At 35.9% G+C, this 22,743-nt stretch overlaps 1 protein-coding gene across 1 annotated transcript in view; it reads right to left on the reverse strand.

Moving 5' to 3' along the window:
- The window catches only part of LOC127849004 (protein sidekick-like), a 54,475-nt gene extending 38,232 nt beyond the window's left edge, over positions 1–16,243 (reverse strand). The window contains exons 1-12 of the mRNA XM_052381731.1: positions 16,237–16,243; positions 13,469–13,747; positions 12,521–12,820; positions 10,822–10,930; positions 9,892–10,109; positions 7,622–7,778; positions 6,891–7,138; positions 6,450–6,605; positions 5,222–5,515; positions 3,888–4,028; positions 2,111–2,293; positions 1,132–1,433 (exon numbers count right to left, since the gene is read on the reverse strand). Coding sequence (XP_052237691.1) covers positions 1,132–1,433; positions 2,111–2,293; positions 3,888–4,028; positions 5,222–5,515; positions 6,450–6,605; positions 6,891–7,138; positions 7,622–7,778; positions 9,892–10,109; positions 10,822–10,930; positions 12,521–12,820; positions 13,469–13,747; positions 16,237–16,243 — 2,394 coding nt within the window. The remainder of the gene's footprint in view (positions 1–1,131; positions 1,434–2,110; positions 2,294–3,887; positions 4,029–5,221; positions 5,516–6,449; positions 6,606–6,890; positions 7,139–7,621; positions 7,779–9,891; positions 10,110–10,821; positions 10,931–12,520; positions 12,821–13,468; positions 13,748–16,236) is intronic.
- Between the last annotated feature and the right edge of the window lie 6,500 nt (positions 16,244–22,743).

The following is a 22,743-nucleotide window of genomic DNA, read 5'->3' on the forward strand; positions in this document are numbered from 1 at the left end:
AAAAATATACAAATCAGCCGCACTTTGGGAAAACAGGGTTTAATTTATGTGTATGAAGTGCTTTCCAAGATAAGCTTATGCAGACCACACTTTCTGCCTCAACATGTTTTTTGCTAAGAAGAGACTTCCTTCTAATAAGCAATTCTGTAAAAGCGGAAAGTGTTGTACCTGATTAGCCTGTGCAGACAACACGTCATGCACATGCATTAAGCCCAGTTATCCCATGCCAAGGCTCATACTACCAACAGTTGTCCCAAGACAGCGTGTTACACTTTTATAGTATAATGTACATTTTCTGTCAGTCAGCTGATAAATTGACAAACTTTTAGTTGAATATCTGAGGAAGTTATTAAGTGCACGTAAACTTAACGCAGACAATTTATATATTGAAAACAAATATTGTGACCTTGCCAAGAAAGTAAATTTGCACCTTAAAACAATTAATTTACTTGAATTTAATTTAATTTGCAAGCATCGTCTGCATATTAGCAAAGAGATATGTCTTTGTTACATACAATTTCGACTATAACGCAAACTTCAACCTGGCTTTTCTACATAAAAAACATTAAATAGTCAAAATTATAGATTTTGGTGACTACTCAGACCCAGATACATTTAGGAGTTGCACTTAAATGTAAACTTGAATTTTACTAAAAGGTTCATATTTCAGCTGAATTTAATTGAACCTTTAAATTCATAAATATGAAACTTGATAAGTGACCTCACACAAAGACAACAAACATATTTGTGATGTTGTAACTGGATACATGAAGTAGAAGCAGTGATATAGGGATGTTACTTTAACATTAGCAATATGCAGACGCCAATGCTGACATTTAAGTGAGTTGTATTGCTCGGACTAGGAGGCAAATAGTATAACTAAAAAAGATAATAAAATGAGAGCAAGAAAGGCCCAAAGTGCTGAATTTTTGCACAGACAAAGCTAATACTATTTTAATACTAAAAAGTACTTGTTTAACTGAAAGAGCATACAACATACTTACATGACTTGTAATAATAATAATGCCCAACTTTTTGTGTATTATTTGCTCTACACAACTTTTAAGAAAACAACAACGTTCACTTTATAGGAAATTAAAATGCATGAGATACATTTCTTAAGAAACTTACCGTTATTGAGCCAGAATAAACACCCGTCCCTTTGACGTTATACGCAGCGATCTGAATGTCGTATTTCGAGAAGTACTCCAATCCAGTCAACTCAAAGCTTGGATTTCCAGGGTTAATCTGAGACAGCGACACGTTCCTCAGTTGAGAAGACAACTCCCAGGTATATCCAAACGGCTTGAAGCGTATGATGTATCCGAGCAGTATGCCATTGAGGGACTCCTCGTCAGGTGCCTGCCAGAACAGCGTGATAGACTGGTTCCCTGTAGTCCGTCCCAGGAATCCTTTGGGTGGAGCGCTTGGGGCTGGAAATAGACAAAATCAGCATAGTCTATCATTATCATCTGCTGCAATTATTATAAAGAAATCATCATCCTCATCATTGTAACTTTTACCCATCTTCGTCATCATCCTCATTTCCATAAATACAGACAATGTTAGTTAAGCACCAAATATTAAACCTATGAGCATTGAAGTTTAAGAGATTTTTTTTAAGTTTCCATTTTGTAAGTATATTTTAAGCCCTGGTCACCTACCTAAGATAAAGGACAGACCAATTGAACAACTTCCCAAAAATGCGTCACCCAAGGACAAAACCAGTGAAGTTTTGTAGAAATAAGCCAAGGGGTTTAGGAGATGTCGTTTGAAGCAAATTGTTAACGACAACTAACAACACATGAAGATCAATGCTGGAGGGCAATCTACCACACTAGCTCACCATGAGCATTTTGTGCTTAAGTGAGCTGAAACCAACAAGAAGTTACCGAAATTGAATATGATTATCAGGGGTGTCATTCTATGACCACCAAAGGGGAGAAAATGCCTTACCCCTTACAGGATTCAATTAAAAGCTTCATTTGTTTCCAAATCTATAAATGGTTCATGCATATTTTTTTTATTAAAGGAGGAAACTCAGCTTAAAGGAGGAGAAATAATATCCCTGATTATACTGGGTACACTGTATATAGAAATGCAAGCTTACGCTGTTGCGGCATCTCTATGGGTATGCGCGGTTCTGCGGAGCTTGGTACACCCTCGCCCACGTCGTTGATGGCAAACATTCTGAACTGGTATCTGCGCGCAGGACGCAGCCCCCTAACTGTGGTGACCCTGGCACTGGCCAATATCTGAGGACTGGACGTCTGCCAGTACTCCGTCGTCTCGTCTGTCAAACAACAGGCAGTGGTATAGTTTTATTTGATAAATGAATGATAGGGCTGTTTTGTTTCCAATCTTATTCATTATTTTGTTATTTTTATGTAAGACTACTGAAAGCTTTCACTTTGACTTGAAATGTGAAGAGATCCAGTCCACACAGGCTAATCAGGGTCAACACATTCCACTTGTATACATTTTTTGGTTTGAAGGAAGTCTCATCAACAAAAATTAACTTTAGGCTGGAAGTGCCGTCTCTATTTAGCATGTGCGAACTGCACAGGCTATTATGGCATTACACTTTAAAAACATGCATTTAGCCCAGTTTTCCAAAGCAGGCCAAAATAAAGGATTGGGCTATTTTGTTCAAATTGTATGTTATTGCTGTCAGATCACTTACAGCCTTCACTTTGTCTGGATCCAAACCAATTAAATAGAATTTGTATGACTCTCTGACATTCTTTTTATAGATTTCAAAACAATTTTTTTATACATAACTATTTGGTCCAGAATAGGACAAGATTTTGTCCTCAAAAATGTATTCCTACTTGATACACTTTTGAGCAAACCCAGAATAGAAACCAATCAGCATAAATTTCCATAGATTGCTCATCTATGATGGGGAGTGGCAAGATTTTGGACAGCCTTTGTATTGGTTCACCATCTGATGTCACACACCAAATTTCAATTCTATACAAAACATTTCATCCCTCCACTCCCCCAGGAAGGGCCTATTTTGATCTGATAGGCATGATCTGAAGAACCTTAGTAGAGCATCAATACAAGTCAAATATTAAACCTCTTTGCCTTTTTGTTTCACCGAAGATTTTTTCAAATATTGACAAATAAGACAATATAAACTATGCAATACTTGGGAGTGGCTAGTTTTGACCAATGTATCAATAGTTTATATATATGTATATATATCATCTGGAAACCATTTACTATTTTGAGTCACTGTGACCTTGACCTTTGACCTAGTGACCTGAATGTCAATGGGGGTCATCTGCCAATCATGATCAATGAACCTATGAAGTGTCATGATCCTAGACCTAAGCGTTCTTGAGTTATCATCCGGGAACCATTTAACTGTTTCAAGTCACTGTGACCTTGACCTTTGATCTTGTGACCGGAAAAACAATAGGGGTCATCTGCCAGTCGATGTTTCAAGTCACTGTGACCTTGACTTTTGACCTAGCGACCTGAAAATCAAAAGGGGTCATCTTCCAGTCTTGATCAATGTACCTATGAAGTTTCATGATCCTAGGCCTTAGCATTCTTGAGTTATCATCCAGAAACCATTTTACTGTTTTAAGTCACTGTGACCTTGCCTTGCCCTTTAACCTAGTGACCTAAAAATCAATAGGGGTCATCTGCCAGTAATGATCAATGTACCCCATGAAGTTTCATGATCCTAGGCCTAAGCATTCTTGAGTTATCATCCCGAAACCATTTGGTGGACAGATCGACCGACGGACCGACCGACGGACCGATGAACCAACCGAAAGGACCGACCGACATGTGCAAAACAATATACCCCCTCTTCTTCGAAGGGGGGCATAATAAATGCTTAAGAGTAACAAAAATAAACAACTGCAGTCTACCTATTTTAACTTCTTTGTACTGTATGGTAAAATTCCGTATTGGTGTGTTGCCATCATAATCCTGTTTAAACTGCACAATGACTGCCCTCACATCTTCCGAGTCAAGAACGACACTGTCGATGATTGGTGGGCTAGGTAATTCTGAAACAACCGATGTTGAAACATTTTTTATAAAACAAGAGATGTGTTTGTCAAAAACACAATGCCCCCTACTGCGCCGCTTTGAGGCCATATATTTGACCTTTGACCTTAGAGGATGACCTTGACCTTTCACCACTCAAAATGTGCAACTCCATGAGATACACATGCATGCCAAATATCAAGTTGCTATCTTCAATATTGCAAAAGTTATGACCAATGTTAAAGTTTTCGGACGGACGGACTGACTGACAGACTGACAAACAGTAAAAAAACTATATGCCACCCTATGACCTTTCACCACTCAAAATGTGCAGCTCCACAAGAAGTAATTAAGAGATTGAATGGAGAAATGATTTATTAATTTTTTTTAATTTTTGACCTTTGACCTTGAAGGATGACCTTGACCTTTCACCACTCAAAATGTGCACCTCCACGAGACACACATGCATGCCAAATATGAAGTTGCTGTGTTCAATATTAAAAAAGTTATGATAAAACTTAAACAAAGGTTCAAGTTTTTGGAAAAAAAATACAATGATATTTGACCTTTGACCTTGACGGATGACGTATACCTTGACTTTTCACCACTCAAAATGAGCAGCTCCATGAGATACACATGCATGGTAAATATCAAGTTGTTATGTTCAATATTGCAAAAGTTATCAAACTTTAACCAAGGTTAAAGTTTTGGACAGAATGACAGACAAACAGAGAGGACAAAAACAATATACCCCTGATCTATCAATCAGAGGGCATAAAAATGATATTGTCCAAATGTGTTTCTGTTAAAATGCTGATAAACAGAGATTTTTAAACAGTCTTTTCTTAAAATAATAGTGGGGTAGTCTGGTTATTGCTTAAAAGTTTCATATCTGACATTGCATCCAAAAATGCAACATCATTGAATATGATTTTCCATGTATATTTTACTACACAAAATTTCTGTTTTTGTTTTCTTGTTTTTACTGTACTTTGCAGTGTAAAGCGCACAACCATGGGTTTTTGACGCCAAAATGGAGGAAAAAAGATTTTAAGACATGACAAATAGCAAATCTGACATAAAATGGCTAGTTAGTAGTCAGCATAAAATGTATCAATGTATCACTCGCACCAGCTATTTAAATTGGAAATCTGAGGTAAAGAACAACGCATAATGAACTGTAACCTATGGTATACAGAAGATTGCATCTTACCTATAACTTCCAACACCACCGTTTTCGAATCATTGCCACCTGCTGACACGACATTGCAAGTGTAATTGCCGACGTTGTCCAGACGTATGCCGTTGATGGTCAGCTTTCCGTCCTGACCTATAATCATGTGACCTCCTGACCCAATGACCACACTGTTTGAGTTCACCTTGTCCTTGAACACCCACTGCCAGGTGACTGCTATACCAGGATCGTGGGACACTCCACACAATAATTCCACTGTGGAAGCTCGAATGAACTTGCCACCCTGGGGTGGTAGCATTATCTGGGTTTTTACTGGAAAAGAATGTCAAATGATAAGATGTTTCAGACAACAACATATATGCACTTTAACTCTTTACCACTTAGATATGCATTTCAACGTGTTTGTAGTCCCTTAAGCACCAACTTATACATCTCTCTTACAAGCTTCAAGTTATAAAGGCTTAATTTCCAACCCTAAGATAATGACAGGCAGCATATTGCATACAACCTTGACAGTATGAAACTCGTAAACTGTTCTGGTTTTAGCCATTTAACCCTTTAACACTTAGATACGTATTTTTACACATGTGTAGTCCCTTAGAAAGTTTAATTTAATTAAAACCTGTCTCACTAGATTCAAGTTTTAAAGGCTTCAATTCCAACCCTTAGATAATGATGAGCATCAAACAGCATAAAACCTAAACAGACTGAGAGTTACTTGAATGTGTAAAAATATGTATCTAAGTAGTAAAGGGTTAATTAACACAGTATTCTTTTCAACATTTTGGGAATAGGGCAAGGGCCCTTTGAATTGAGAAAAACAGTGTTAGTTTTACTAATATTTGTGTTGTCCATTTGTCTGTGCAAACAAATGCTTTAAATTGAGAATAAAAATGTGATTGATATTATATTTATATTTATATATATAACAAATATTCAGAAAGTTTCAATTTGGTATTTAAGGTATTTGGGGAAAATATATTTACTTTCTGAGATTGAGAATGGGGCAGAATAAGAGTCCCAAAACTTGACAAAAATAAAAATGTTTTAAATATTATATTTTCAAAGGTTCAACTTACAGAGCTTGAGAAGAAAATGAACTAAATGTTGCAAGTAATTTATTTAAATAAAATATTTATTAAGATTTTACCTTTTAGGCAGTCATTTAGGAAAATATACTTTTGAGAATGGGAATGAGGCAGATCTTCGGCGCAAAATTTGACACAAAAACACACTGGGACATTACCATATACGGTGAGCTGAGCAGAGGCTGTGATGAAGCCATGACTGTTGGAAGCATTGCAGGAGTAGAGGCCTGTGTGGCTGGGATGCGCAGACCCTATCAGAAGGTCACCATTGTCCAGTATGCGGCCATCCGCTGGACGCTCATCTTGGTTGGTTTCTGTAAATGTATACATAAATATAAATGTCCATATGCATGTGCGTTGAGTGTGGTTGAGATAAGCTTGTGGTGTCCACAGGCTAATCAGGGATGAAACTTTTCACTTTTATTGTATTTTCCTTTTAAAGGATGTCTCTTTTTAGTGAAAATCTAGTTTGGTTGTAGTCCATCAGCAGTCTGTGCAGGACTGCACATTCGAATATGGGGCAACACTTTCTGCACATGCATAAAGCCCATATTTCCCAAAATGCAACTCAAATACTGGCTTATCACATGAAAACTCACTCTTTGTCCAAGTTACGACAGGCTTTGGTGCACCCCTGGTGCGACATTTCAGTAACACCTCGTTCCCCTCGATAACCGTGACATTGGTAGGTGGTTCTAGCAGCTCCGGTGGTGAGCTGTTGACCTTGAGACGGACGACCCTGTAAGTCTGACCGGCTGCATTCCTAAGGAAACACTGGTAGACACCGTCGTTGTCCAGCAGGATCTTGTTAATGGTTAGTGAGCCATTGCTGTGGATTGTGTATGCACTGGAAATAATGTGTAATTTATGTTTAAGTGAAATTCAATTTTGTTAAAGGTGGAAACATATTGCAGTGAATTATGTGGGCACTGGAGAGAGAGATATTTATTTGTACGTTTTAGCACTTGATCCGATTTGTGTATATGCTTAGCAAGTCAAAGTTGTAAATTTAGTACACACTGAATAGAGAAATTACAGGTTTTCTATTTTACGCACAATAACTTGATTATGGTTAGAAGGAGACGAAAGGCTGTCAATTAAGTATGCATGGAGGAGAGAACATTCTGATGTGTAAATTAAGCCAAAGATTCTCAGTAATATACTTTGTAAATTAAGATCATTCAATCTAGATATGGAAATCACCTGATGTTAAACATATTTCAAACTAAACGTTTCCTGCATACTGACAGGCACAGACTAAATTAATGCTTCTGACCGAAACAAAAATAATTGACTACAAAAACGTGTCTTGCCCATACTCAGCATGTACCTGTCATTTGAGCTGGCAGAGTCTAACTTCTTGGCGTTGAAGTACCAGTGCCGAGTAGGGGTAGGGATACCCTGTCCTGAGCAGCTCAGAGTGATACTCTCTCCATAGTCTTTGAGGGTCTCCTGCAGGAGCGGAGAGTTGACGAACGATGGGCTCACTGAAAGAGATGTGAAACAGTTTAAAGCTAAAAGATGTGAAAAAGTTTAAAGCTAAGAGGTGTGAAATAGTTTAAAGCGATGAGATGTGAAATAATTTAAAGCTAAGAGATGTGAAATAGTTTAAAGCTAAGAGATGTGAAATAGTTTGAAGCTAAGAGATGTGAAATAGTTTAAAGCTTAGAGATGTGAAATACATGTAGTTTAAACCTATTAATTTTACTCTGTTGCATAGAAAGCTGAAGGTTTATTGAAAGATGCCCTGAAATCTGTTTCCTGGCTAGAACCAGTACTTGGTGTCTTTTTTTTGGGGGGGGGGGGGGGGGGTATTAAGATTACCCCTACAGTGGGGATCAACCTGTGACCTCCTAGTCACAAGGCAGTCACCTTATCCACTTATCCACAGTGAAATAGTCTGGGTTCAAATAATACCAGCCATAAAACATGTGTTTATTTTTATCTTCATTGAAAGATGTAATTAATTAGACCCTAAATAACCAATATTATGACGCAAATTTCCTATTTCAGTATCCCCACAGTTTGGAAAAATCATATGTTTAGGTACAGACAACACTGACTCATATTATTCATCAATGATGATTTACTTAAAACAGTGAACAGTTGATATCAAATGTGATTTTAAATGGATCTTTCATGAAGTCAGCTTTGTTTGTACCCACCTATTGGTGGGTTTTTCCAAAAGCTAGAACCAGGAGGAAGTCTATTAAATGAACAGATGTACTGAAATAATTTACTGAATGGTTTCTCCATATGTTTGATGGAGCAAAATACATTTCCAACAAATACCATCTTTTTGTATTAAATATGTTATGTAAGCATATCCTCCATTCAGTATATCTCACTTCAGAGAAGCCATTAATAACAACAACAATTTCTAAAAAAGGAAGAATTCCATAATATTCACAAAATAGTTACTTCCTACATTGTAAAGATTTGTGTCAAACGTATGTAATTTGAAATGAAAAATAAGCCATACTGAAGCATAAAATCTATGTCCTCCCAAGGAAGAATATATGAATGTTTAATGAAATTTGGTAACTCAAAGGGTTCACGCTAAATAAATTGACACCTGAATCCTTTGTATATATGGCTAGAATTACATATTTAAGACTTCTCATTTAATCCATTATAGAACATATTTTAAAGTCATACTCATGATCAAGTTTCACATTAAAATTCAAGCATGTGTTATAAAAGAATGTAATGCCCATAGCAAGTTTGCACTTACAACAAAATGCTTTTACAAATAACTGATGCTCAATCTGAGAGAAAATACTGAGAGCAATATATTATATCTCTTAACTTTAAATAGCTCAGTTATCAAAAGTTTGGTTTGTTTTATGAAATATTTATATTTCACCGGACACCAATTTGGTTACATTCATTTTCTTTCTACATAATTATGAGATCAGATCAAAAAGGTCATAAAGAAGGTCAAAGAGCGGGCAGGTGGTGATGCGCCCCTATTAAGGCCTAGATGGAGCACTCACTACTATACTACATGTTGTATCAGCATACCAAACTACTAGACTCCACAACAAAAATCAATTGTTATAAAAATTGATCAAATTCATCCATCAAAAGTTTAGAACATGCAGCTTATTTATGGGGACGACACTTTCTGCATTTATTGTATTTTTTCCTATTAAGGAATACTCTTCTTGAAAAAAATCTTGTTAAGATGGAAAATGTAGTCGCTGATGAGCTTATGCAAACTGCACGGGCTAATCGGTTACAACGCTTAAACACATTCAGTAAACCCCCTTTTCTTAGAGCGCACCTTTTTCAATTTTGCATCTTACAGTATCTATTACCTCTTTTTCACAGAGCTAGGCTCAAATGTGACTCATTCTGAGAAAACTGGGCATAATGAATGTGAATAAAGTGTCGTCCCAGATTAGGCTAATCAGAGACGACACTTTCTGCTTGTATGACATTTTTTATTTAAATGAAGTCTCTTCTTAGCAAAAATCCAATTTAGGCGTTAAGTGTCGTCCCTGATTAGCCTGTGCAGACTGCACAGGCTAATCTGGGACGACACTTTAGGCACATGCATTATGCCCAGTTTTCTCAGAACACCACACAAATACTTACCATGCACTTCAAGAGTAGCATTCGCAGTGACAGGTGTAGCATCCCCAAGCAGCATGGCCTCGCAAATATAAAGTCCACTGTGGCTGGGTTTGTAGTTTTTTATGGTCAACGTTCTATTTTTCTCCGAAACAGGCAACAAAAAGTCAATGCTGTCAATGACTTCTGTCTTCACTCCGTTGACCATTCTGAACCAGCGGACTATCAGACTTGATAATGGCCTAAAAGAAAGATACAAGGTCAAAATAGGACGTCAAGATTAGTGTGAAAAATAACAAGAGCCGGCAAAGCAGGTGCCAATGCTCGGCTTTTGGTGCAGTTTTGAATAAATTAAAGCTTGTCAAAAGTGACCTTGACCTTTGACCTAGTGACCCCAAAATGGGTGTGGCATGTAGAACTCATCAAGGTGCATCTACAGATGAAGTTTCAAAGTTGTATGTGGAAGAACTTTGATTTTAAAGCCTATGTTAAGGTTTAAGCACGACACGGACGGCAGACGCCGGACGGCGAGCTTGCTATGCCAATACCTCGGGTTTTATCCGAAAACAGCCGAGCTAAAACACAGAAACAACAGACCTGCCAATCCAATTTTCAATTGTGCAAAGTAGATAATCCAAACAGCTGGCGTGCCATTCCTACCCCAATGAACCCATTTCTTATGCATTTCATTTATATGTTACCATACCTATTTCACTTACTAGTTGCAAAAAGGCTTTAAGCCAAACTGTAATGATGCTAAATTTTACATATGATCGAAATAACATAAATGTCTAGTGCAAAAATTCATGATACGACATTCAATTTAAATGTACCCAATATCGGAACAGGCTTTCCAATCCAGAGGCTACACATCAGAAGCAGCCCTAAAAAAGTTAAATGTTCAGTTTATATCAAAAAGAAGATTAAATTCACTCAGCAAAGTGTGTGTGTTACCTTGCATTACATATGCACTCGAGCTTTATGCTGTCTCCCACATCCTGCACCACTGTTACATTCTTCGGTCCCACTACGATGCTTGCAGGGACAGCTGTTAACCCAGACTCTGTAAGTGCACACAGAAACATGGCAACTGATATAATGAGCCTCGTTCTGGGAAAACTGGGCTTAATGCACACACAGTCTACTCTGGAGTGACACTTTGCACTTTTATGGTATTTGTTTGATGACAACAAGTCTCTTCTTAGTTTTGGTTGAAAGTGTTGTTCCCTGACTACACTACACAGACTTATCTGGGACATCACATTACTCACATGCAAAAAGCCCTGGTTTCCCAAACAGCTTATCATGTAATAAAAAAAACGTGTATGTTCATTAATTCAAGGCTCTATTGTCATTCAAAATGTAGTAAATATATAAACAATGATTTGTTATACTGTTTTCAGTTTTAATAATGTATGATTTTTTTATTTGACAGCTGGGATATGCTTGTGAAAACTGGAAATCTTAACTTTCTGACCATTGATTCATCAAGTTTTGCTTGGAATAATTTTGGTAGTTTTCAACTTTTGACAATGCTAGACACATGTCCTAAGCATTTTAGCATTGAAACAACGATGTGATGATACAGTATCAACTGCTGAACGTAGACGTTTTCAGCCAAGCTCCACCTGTCATAGGTTGTTTCGCCCCCTTGTGCTTGGTACAACCTCGAGGTGGCGGGGCAGATTGTGATGGCCAATCACTACCTCGTATACAATGGCTGCCAATTTGGTTCGCTGCGTCTTTACCAGAGCCAACTGGATGCTCGTTCAGCTGTCTTGCCAAGGGCATGGATTGTAGTCTTCCTGACTCTTCCTTCGGCGCCCAGCGCTCCAAGCATCTTCCACACCGACTGTGATGGAAATCCTCTGCATCCGACTTCCACCGGAAAGATCCATGTCTTCCAGCCTCTACCTCAGCATACTTCTGCCAGATCCTGGTAATTAGCTTTCTTCAGCTCATAGGCCTCGTCAATCCTCTCCTCCCATGGCACAGTTAGCTCTACAAGGATCACCCGCTTCGCCGCCTTTGACCATAGCACTATGTCGGGTCTGAGAGTCGTATGGGCTACTTCCTCGGGAAACACTAGTTTCTTCCCTAGGTTGACGAGTTTTGTCAATGTCATAAATAATGCCCCTCAATTGCTTTTTCATATTTGTTCTAGGGCAAATAGGTCAGAAATGTGCAACCACCCAGGTTTCATGGTTTCAACATATTTTAAGCTTCAAATGAATGGCGTGAGAAATGTGACAGTAGTTCGCTCAACGCATATCATTTAATGGGGACAGAAACCCACAGACTGACAGACAGACAGACTTAACGACAGAGTGACTTAAAAATAGCTGCTCCCTGTGGGGATAACATTATTTGGAAGTTCAAGGGCTGGGTAATGCCATCAACTTTTCACCAATCAATTGCTTTTCAGAGAAACAGGTACATTTATAAAATCGCTATCAACACTTCATAGTATTAATGACATTAAAATTGACACATAAGCATCAAAATGGTCTGTCAGCTCATAGATTTTTAATCATGGTGAACAAGTATCCACATGGCCTTTAACTTGTACCTTAATATAGGTGTGAATGGGGATCAGACTTAATATGCAGAAAAAAAAATAATTTTTAATTAATTTTAGTTATAACAACATTACCTGTAACAGTAACCCGGTATTGGGGTCCTAACTTTTCAAAACCATCAGAGTGGGTATTCGTGGCCGTAACATGGTAAATTTTGTTGCTGTCTGTTGTGGTTTGATCCAGCAATACTAGTGCACCATCTATAGAGATCTGGTACCGTGGGCCGTATACACTGAGCGGGATTTGATTCCATGTCCATGAGATGGATTTTGGGAAAGGAACACTTTTAACTGGCGGCATTGGAAGAACAATAGCTTGTCCCGATGATATGCTCATATTGAAGATATGAGAGGAATTTTCAAAGTCATCCATATCTGAAACAAGAACATGCATTGGCTTTTTTAGGCACGTGCAGAGAATTCCAAAATTTCTTACAAGTAATTATGTTTTAGCATGACTGAGAACTGCCAAAAAAAGATTGAAAGTTAAATTCCAATGGAAGTAGTTTTGGTCAGCAATATTTATGAGTTGATTTGAATTTAAACAGGAAATAGAAAAGTAAATCAAAAGCAGGTCACCTGAGAATCAGAATGCAGTGTTAAGGTGAACATACAAAAAAGTTGTTATGAGAATTAAAAATAAAACAAGCAAATTCGTTAAATTGATATCCTCTGCCATCTTTATCTTTACAACCATGAAGATTCTTGTTTGTATCTTAATAAGTTTTTGAGATATAGTCATTATAAAATTTTGTGACAGACAGACACAAGGACAGACTAACAGATGGAAGGACAATGCAGAGGATAATAAAAAGCTAAGTATGGACAAATCTATGGAAAAAAACTGTGTTTATGTACATCAGGTAAATTAGGCTGTCTAAAAACTTAAGCATGAAAAAAGCTCTGTTTCACATCACATTTGATAATTTTACGCATGCAGGTCTTAAAATGAAAATGCTTCTAAATGAAATCATGGCCATTCCTGAAGTTACAAATCTTTTGAAAAATAATCAAGTATCTTACAAGCGACAGTGACAACCGCAGGAGCACTGAGCAAGGCACCCAAAGTGTTCCTGGCTTCGCAACGGTAGTAACCCGTGTCATTGCGCTTGGTATTGGTGAACCGAAACTGGTAGCCCGTTGTACTAAAGTTTGTGATGTACTGGTCGTTCTTCAGCCAACCATACTCGGGCGTAGGCAAACTGCTTGTTTTACATGTGAGCACTTTGTTCGATCCTTCTGCCTGGTACATGTCCCCATTCGGGACCTCACTGAAGCTTGTGGGTGGGAACACATTCTGGTCTGCAAATTAGAAATCATGTTTGAAGATAATAAAACCTTTAACAAATATGGCAAATTTATATCTGTAAAATGCAGTTATAAATCAAAGATCTTTGTTTTAAACACACATCTGACCAAATATTTCAGCTTTGATTATAGTGAAGATTGTTTGTTTGTTTTTTGTTGTTGTTGTGTGTAATTACAATAGATTTTTCATGAAAAAAGTTAGGTCAAAGACTCTGTAATATAGAATACCAAGCAAAATAAATGTGAAATTATAAGTTATTGGTAAATAATCAAATACAAACTTAATACATAATGCATTAAATATTTAAATATCTTATAACTGGTTTAAGTCCCTGAATACGGTATACAGAAAAGATTGTAATTATATTAAATATTATTTAAAACATTATTCCTTTTTTAAATATGATACTTGGTATTTGCAGGAGGAAATTATTATGTTACATGTTAATTGTAAAATTGTATTTTAGACTCATGAACAAACAATTTGCAGAGATCCGATCTTATTTTGACATGGCGTGGATAAGCATAACTAACTTAGAACAAATTGTCAATGACATGCAAATTGAATTCTCTGTATAGCTTTGTATTAAATTGTCAAAATAACATGCAGCACTTGTTTTCAAATAATAACCACTGCTATTATTCATTAAACACAACCAAAAGAGCAGACCTTGGTTTATAATTTAGGCAGCAATTTAAATGCCAAACATTGCCTGCTGATATCTACTTTATTGTTAGTGCATGTATTTGTAACACAAATAAACTGGATATAGCGCAAAAATGGCTTAAATTACAGCATTCTTACCTTTAAATTCGATTGTTTTGCACATAACATACAACTGCTATACATTTGAAAGCAATTGTTGCATGTTATGTACAAAGAGTGCCTTATCTGGTGTACCCAGACCCAACAACATGAATCAAGTCATAAATCAAGTCATTTAGACCCTCAGCCTATTGTGTTTGATCAAGTATAGTTATAATCATCTAGCTATATGATGTTGGCCTGTTTCATTGCTTTCATGTACAAATGAACAACAAATTGAGCCACCTTCTGGGAAAACTGGGCTTAAAATAATGCATGCCAGCGATTTTTTTCCTTCTTTATAAGGTACCGGTAAACGGCACTTTCCCAATTACAAAAAAAATACAAATTTCCCAAAGGCTGGCCAAAAAATTCCCAATTAAAGGTAAAAAAAAAAAAAAAAAAAAGGGAAAATGCAACATTTTGTTAGTTTCCCTGTGCAGCTCTATGGTTTGAACCTAGGTAAATATAATATTGACAGCTTGAAAACACTAAGTTATCAATTTTAAAGTTTTTGGGAGCATAAAATCAAATACACCAATTTCCCAATTTGAGGGTTTCACGACTCGATTTTTCCCAATTTGAGGGTTTTCACGACTCAATTTTTCCCTATTGGACCGGTACGGGTACTTTTCCCAATGGGACAAAAAAAATCGCTGCATGCACATAAAGTGTTGTCCCAGATTAGCCAGTGCAGACCACACAGGAATACATGTATCAAGGAAAAACTTTCTGCCTACACTGGACTTAAGTTTAGAAAAATTCTATTAAGCGGAAATTGTTGTCAACTGCATGCGCTAATCTAGGACAACAAAGTTTTCCCTGAGCATGAAACAATTGATATTCTTTGGATTTGCAGCACCTAAAATTTGTCAAAAGAAAAAAATGGTCAATTTGTCCCACATCCAATTGTTTAGCCTAAAATATGTAAGACAAAATGTTTACAGTTGTGTTGTTTACTTTTGGTTAAACAGTCAAAAATACTAGATTGCAGCATTTAATATTCTGAAAATGTTTGACAGAAATGTTCATCACAAATAAGTACACATAACTTTTATTACATCACGGTATACTGTGATTTGTGCTCATGTCGTGTAATATATCAAAAATGGAAAAGAAATATGTTTTAATTTAAAATTGCGCTTGCTCTAACAATTGAATCTAGACAGACACTATTTTCCACCAATAATTTACTGGTAATAAATGTTGCAATCCTTGCTTTTTAGGTAACATAGTTGAAAACATGAATTAAATCATCTATAGTCTTTTTTTTAGCTAAGGAGTAACTTAATTATAATTATGAATGTGGTGGACAAAGCTCAGTTTTACTTCTTCAAGTTATAAATTGATTAATTAATGATATGTCTTAAGGGATGCTTAGCAAAAAACTGCTTGTAACAATTTAATGTTCTCAAGTTTTAACTCACAAACTGACTGCTTATTTTGATAACAGCAAATAATTCAATTATCAACGAGAATATGTGTTATCTCTTCTTTTTATCAAAATTGAAATAAACATAAATAATTTATAAATTAAAGACACAGAAAAGTTAAAAATAGACAAACCTAGCATGAAATTGAAAAAAAAAGTAATGTATTGTGACATCTGTAGAGATTACCATCATATTTTTTGAGTATGTAAGGCCATTACAAAGAATGTACTCAACCTGTGGCTTACCTGTCATCGTACAAACAAATGTGAGTCATGTAACTAACATTGAATACAGGAAGATATTTTTTTAATAAAAAACAGTTAAATGGAAAAGTGTGTATTTAAAATGAGAAGCGTTTGTGGATAAGGTTGCATTTATGTTGGAAAAAAAAGAATATAACAATTTACACACACACCCTCGACAAAAAAAGTGATATCATATATGCCCAAAAAGACAACATTGTAAGATAATTTCATGCCATATTCATTAAGTAATAAGTGTAATTGTTCATATTCTAAGAAGACAACTTAAGAATACTACATACAATAAAATAAATGATCAGTTGACAATGCTTCACAGCAGATAATCAGAGAAGAAGGAATATGGTGGTAATACTGTATCAACAAACACTGTGAAGGTACAGTTTTTGAAACCTGACACTGGGAAAGTATAAAAAGTAGAGTTTGGAATGTGGGTAACTACTGATGAGGCACTCTGAACAATTGAACAGGGGTATTACTTGATACCCCATGAAACAAATGCACTGATTGTGGTAATCTGTAACAATGTCTGCTTTGTGTTCATAAAACAATTTGACTGCCTAGTTGCCTTTTTGTCTTCTTGCTACTAAGGAAAGAAAGGTGATTCTCAGTCAGCTATTGTATAAGGGTGTTGTTAGTGTACATGTACATATGAATTATGATAATTTTTTTAATGTTCCCTTATTTAACGCATTATAAATTAGATTCAATAAACCTAATAATGATATCTTAAAATAAATTGTTAAAGCAGGTGTAATATCTTTCACAAATACACCTTCTTTAATAAAAAAAGAAAACAAATATGTATAAAACATTTAGAGTATAGTTAACAAAATTTATTTATTATTATGCCAAAAGAGAGAGCCATGGATTGTGCTAGAATAAAAAAACTCATAATATGGCACAAGCAAAGCCAACACATTTTATCCAACAATAATAACAGTTGGTAGAATTTAGTGTTTTTTTTTATGGCAATTTCGGGGCCGATATTCGGCCCCATTCCCCTCAAAAAAGAGTATATATTTTTCCCCTATTTTGTAGAATAAATCCCCTCCAGAAGTTTAAAAAAAAATTTTTTTTTTTTTTTTTTTTTTTTTAGAAAGAACTCTCTTATGATTAATATATCTCAAATTTATTTCATAAGCAACTAACAAAGTTTACAACAAATTAATATGTTTTTGAATTATTATAAAGAGTTATATTAAATTATTTTTTCCCAAAACTGGACTTTTCATATAAATTGCCTTTTTTTCCCAAAATGGTCAGGAAAAGGCCTGATGTATCTATATTGTATCAATATTTGTTGATAAAAACATTCCACTTTGGTCCATTCTATTGAAAAAAAAGCTCAAATTTGCCATTTTATCGATTAAAAAATCCCGATTAGACTCAATATGGCTAGGAAAACTGAGACTGTGAATGAAGGCTGAAATGTCTGAAACTACTGTTGAAAAAATATCATAACATATAAAAGAGTGATTTTTTATTATTTTCCCTTTTTTCTAAAAAACGATGCGTTTTTCCCCTTTGGACGGGCCCCGCCATCATTCCCCTATTTGTGAAAAAAAACAACTGTAGATATGATATTTCTGGACTTGGGCTTTAACCTTATAATGTGGTTCTGTTTATAACTTACATGTACAAGGATATCAATTATAATCTAAACAACAAGAGATTGCCAAGCAATATGGTCCCCTACCGGTGAAACTCCACCATTGTGAGTAAAAAAAAATATTTTTTTTATTTGATGCCATAGCAACCAGAATTTTTGACGTAGGCACAAAATGAAATGACGTGCATAATCTCCATATTGCCATCTATCCATGTTTCAAGTTTCTTGAAAAATATTCAGAACTTTTAAAGTTATCGCAGGATCCAGAAAAGTGTGACGGACTGACTGACGGACAGACAGACTGAAAGACTGACAGACAGACGGAGTGCAAACCAAAAGTTCCCTCCGGTTTCACCCGTAGGGGACAAAAATATATGAAAAATGCCATGCAAAAAACTTTATTACAACAATTTACATAGTAAAGAGTAACAGGATTTGAACCATACCATAGCAGGGCTATAGATAACTTCTGGGGTATATTGGGAAATTCACCCCCTGTTTTTGACAACAATTGGATTTTGTAAATTTAATAGGTTTTAACAAAAAATTTCACATCCTACTTTTGAGCTTAATTGGGTTTTTCACCCCGGTTTTTAGGGGTTAATTTAGGGAATGACAGACATTTATAATATAATAAAAATCTACTAAGGTTACTATATTATTTATACAAATGGAATTCAAAAAGGTACCTGTAAATAACAACAAACAATTACTGAATTTCTGATCAAAGTTCATTCATTCTTGCGTTGAATAAGACCGAGTTCGTGAAAATCGCTGCACAATTGATGAAGTTATGGCTGTTCAAAGCAATGCATCCCGTTTTCAGGTCATTTTGAGTTGAATACCTTGAAAATTAAAGTAGAAATAGGACGGGTCTACGAATAATTACAATTATACCCCAAAGATTGATGACCTCTGAAAAGACTGCATGCCTTCTTTTCTTCATAGGACAGCATATAAACTATCCGGTACATTTTTGTACGGAAAATAACCAGTCTAGAAAATACGCCCGTGTTTTCGTAAGAATTGTGTTTCGTTACGCAAGTTTTTTTTTAGGGGAATTACGCCATTAAATTTGTATTTGCGTTTTTGTACGCTTTATCAGTGTCCGACAAATTTCTTATTTTTCAGGTAGCCCACTGGGCTACCAATAAAAATATTTGGTAGCCCATAAAATTTTCCTACAAAATGATAAGAGGCAGGTTTTCATCTTTATTTTATTTCTTCATTTAGATATACATAATATGTATACATACATATACATAAAACAGCAAGTAGTCTGATGTACATGTAGTCAATATCGTAAATTAATGTTACAGTACATGCACCGTGTACTTAAATGTAAATGTACCAAAGAAAAACAGATACTACATGTAGATATTACATGTATGTGCACATGTATGTGTACTTAAATTCGGACAGCACGTTAAGTCGTAAACGTAAATAAAGCGTTTAGATGATCAATACGATTGACTCGTATGGTGTTAATCAATGCAATTGCCCTTTTTAACAACAAATACTGAGTTTCAAGAAATCAAGAGTATTAAAGCATTTATTTACTTGTGTCCGACTTTAAGTACTATCCGAATTTACGTATTTCATCCGTATGTTACGAAACTTGTGTGCAGTCAGTACACAATACAATAATTGTTTCAATAATGAAGGAACTCGTGTTTACATGATATTTTATTAAGAGAAAATGTCAATGCCAAATTATTCGCGATATATCCCGGTACTTTAGTTAAAATTCACAACGAAACTTTTAATGGAAATTAAATGATCTCAATGTTGTACTCGCTACGAATTTTTTTATTTACAAATAAATACACCCACGCCAATTTTTGCACGCTTTTTATCAGGACAAAGAAATTCATTTCTTAAATGTAGAATTTTGTAACCTAAAATAGCTGTACACAACGCGTGCAAACCGTGGCAGGTTATTTACGCATGTTGCAATACAACGGTCCTGATTGGGAGCTTATTTCATCATATCTTTAAATAGAACCATATGCCGATATTCATTTGACACTTTAGAAAATTTCAAACGTTTGTGTTTATGACTCTTATTGTCTATATTACCCACCCATAATTTGGTTTTAAAAATATAAATCGGGTATATATGGGATTATTGATAAACAGGCGATTAATCCAATTATTAATTGACAATGCAAACTAATTAGCAGGTGTTAACCGCGTTCACAAAGTTGTCATTAATATTCATTTTCGGTTTCGTTACCGTTTTGAAGAATCCGCTATTGTTTTGATTTATTTAATGTTTGGCGTCCTTCGATATTTAACGACATCAAAAACGTTGTTGCTATTACTCATTGTTGCGGTAAACAAAGAATTCCAAACTGCGAAATGATGTTGCATCATGTGCGCCAACTATCCAACCGGCTCTCATTATATTATTAGCAGACGACAAATGTTGATTCTGATTGGATGATTAAAATACACTGTTACTGTTTAAGACATTACCGCAAGTGATCGGTGACTGATTAGATAATTGATTGCACTTTGTTATCGGATTATAAGCAATACACAGTGTACAAACACATGGTCAGCGTGTTTATTCTACGTATGTCTGTCAATAAACCGGGCTACCGCTCTTATAGATTTATAGTAGCCCGGCGGGCGTCAGCTGGAAAATTTCAGTAGCCCGATGAAAAATTTCGGTAGCCCCCGGGCTCCGGGCAATGGATTTGTCGGACACTGGCTTTATTTTGAATTTAATTACGTTTTTGGTTATTTTAATTGCGTCATAATGCAAAAACGCTTGTTATCTATAGCCCTGCCATAGTACACTTTTTTCAGTAAATATAATCTGATAACATGACAGAACCTAAATGTATTAAAAGGTTACATTTAATTCATTATAATATTTTTTTATTATGAGCTTATATTTACGTCTTTAGAAAGTCTTGCGCTTTTTTTAGGGGTTTGTTTGATTTTCTGCTGCATTTAACACATTGATTGTCAGTTTTTAAGTTTTTTGGTTCACAGTTGGAAGCTGATAATATTCCCTGTTTCTTAATCTGTTCTGTACATGTACACTAGAGAAAACCTGGTGATCCTGCATTTGTATTGATTTATCCTGCACTTGACTTGTCATTTTGGACGTTCCTTTTATAACCCCTAAATAAGCATCAGAAGCATAGACGCGCTCTAATCGTATTGTTGCCATACAAGCAACTGTTATGGGGCTACCAAGCCTCATGTTAGTATTTCTGGCATTGTACATTGAATTTGTATTTGCCAAGCACAGTTTTTTTGTAAATAATTCAATCCTTTTAAACGTGCATTGGCTTTATTACTTTATTTAATAAGCCTGTATTCTTTGCCAAAAACACAATGTATACAGCATTCATGTACACTGGTATGCAGAAGGCATCATACAATTTTGGCACTGATTTCAAACGTATTCAAGGATTTATTCTTAAATCTGAATAGCTTGAGATATTTGCAAAAATAAAGTTCTTAATGATGTGTTTACATGCTTTACTGTGTGTAAACACCTGAAAACCCCGTTCATCCTGCTCCCTGTTATACACTTTATTTTGAGCAAAATCATGATATGGTAGGGATGACATTAAAATGTTTAACAAAGGCAAATACAAATGTAACAAGGGCTGTTTGTAAAACATGCATGCCCCCCTATATGGGCTATAAGTTGTAGTAGCAGCAATTGTGTGAATACGTTTTTTGTGGTGGTGGTGGTGGTGGTGGTGGTAGTAGTGGTGGTAGTAGTGGTGGTAGTAGTGGTAGTAGTAGTAATAGTAGTGGTAGTAGTAGTAGAAGTAGTAGTAGTAGTAGTAGCAGTAGAAGTAGCAGCAGCAGCAGCAGCAGCAGCAGCAGTAGTAGTAGTAGTATGCATTACAAAAATGCAGTTAGTCTTACATTTGGTAAAATTTAAATATATTATAAGGGAGGCAAATGCTGTAACAAAAAGAACATGCAAAAACGGTAGTTGTTTCCCTTGTTTGAACCATGCTAAATCCTTAAAATGCCTATTTCCAGTAACTGTGACCTTCACCTGTGACCTTTACTTTTGACCTAGTGACCTCAAAATCAATAGGGGTCATCTGCGAGTCATGATCAATGTACCTATGAAGTTTCATGATCCTAGGCCCAAGCGTTCTTGAGTTATCATCCGGAAACCACCTGGTGGACGGAGTCCGACCGACGGACCGACCGACCGACATGAGCAAAGCAATAAACCCCCTCTTCTTCGAAGGGGGGCATAAATATTGGCAAGCCAGGGGTTTTCAGCACTGTCTGCGCCTTCGGGAAACGGAGGCATTCCCAAAGCAAACAGACCCGTTCCCAATCGAATTTTGATTGCATTTTTCCCAATTCCAAAAAATAAAATCTTCCAAAATCGTAAAAAGTAAACATAATTTATATCGAAAGAGTTACTTCCCTTCATTCGCGACGTAATAAAACCTTTAGTGACACTGATTTTTTGGTGTATTTGCCGGATGCATTTACTCTCAGTGATGACGTTCGAACTGTTCCGCATTATACAAAAGAGTATATAGAGCCGCACAATACACATTCTATACCATATCTGTAGACGCTTATTTTCAATCATGGCTTCGCACAATAGTAAATATTACATTAAAAAAACACGAAAAATAGACGCTAAAGGATGTGTAACTATATCATCAATGTTTTCGAAACACTCAGAATCTTCCGAAATTACTGCCGCGAGTAACCCTGAACAGACAGGCTCGGACGATACGCAGCAAAATGTAACAGCAACAGAAGTAATGCCAGGGCTGTCAGTCACAAAATCGGCAACTGAATGCTCAGAGCCTTGTAAGAAAGTTGTAGTTCAATCGTCATTTAATACATTAAAGTATGAAATGAAATACCCATGG

Source organism: Dreissena polymorpha, chromosome 10 (assembly GCF_020536995.1).
Source record: "Dreissena polymorpha isolate Duluth1 chromosome 10, UMN_Dpol_1.0, whole genome shotgun sequence".
Lineage (NCBI taxonomy): Eukaryota > Metazoa > Mollusca > Bivalvia > Myida > Dreissenidae > Dreissena > Dreissena polymorpha.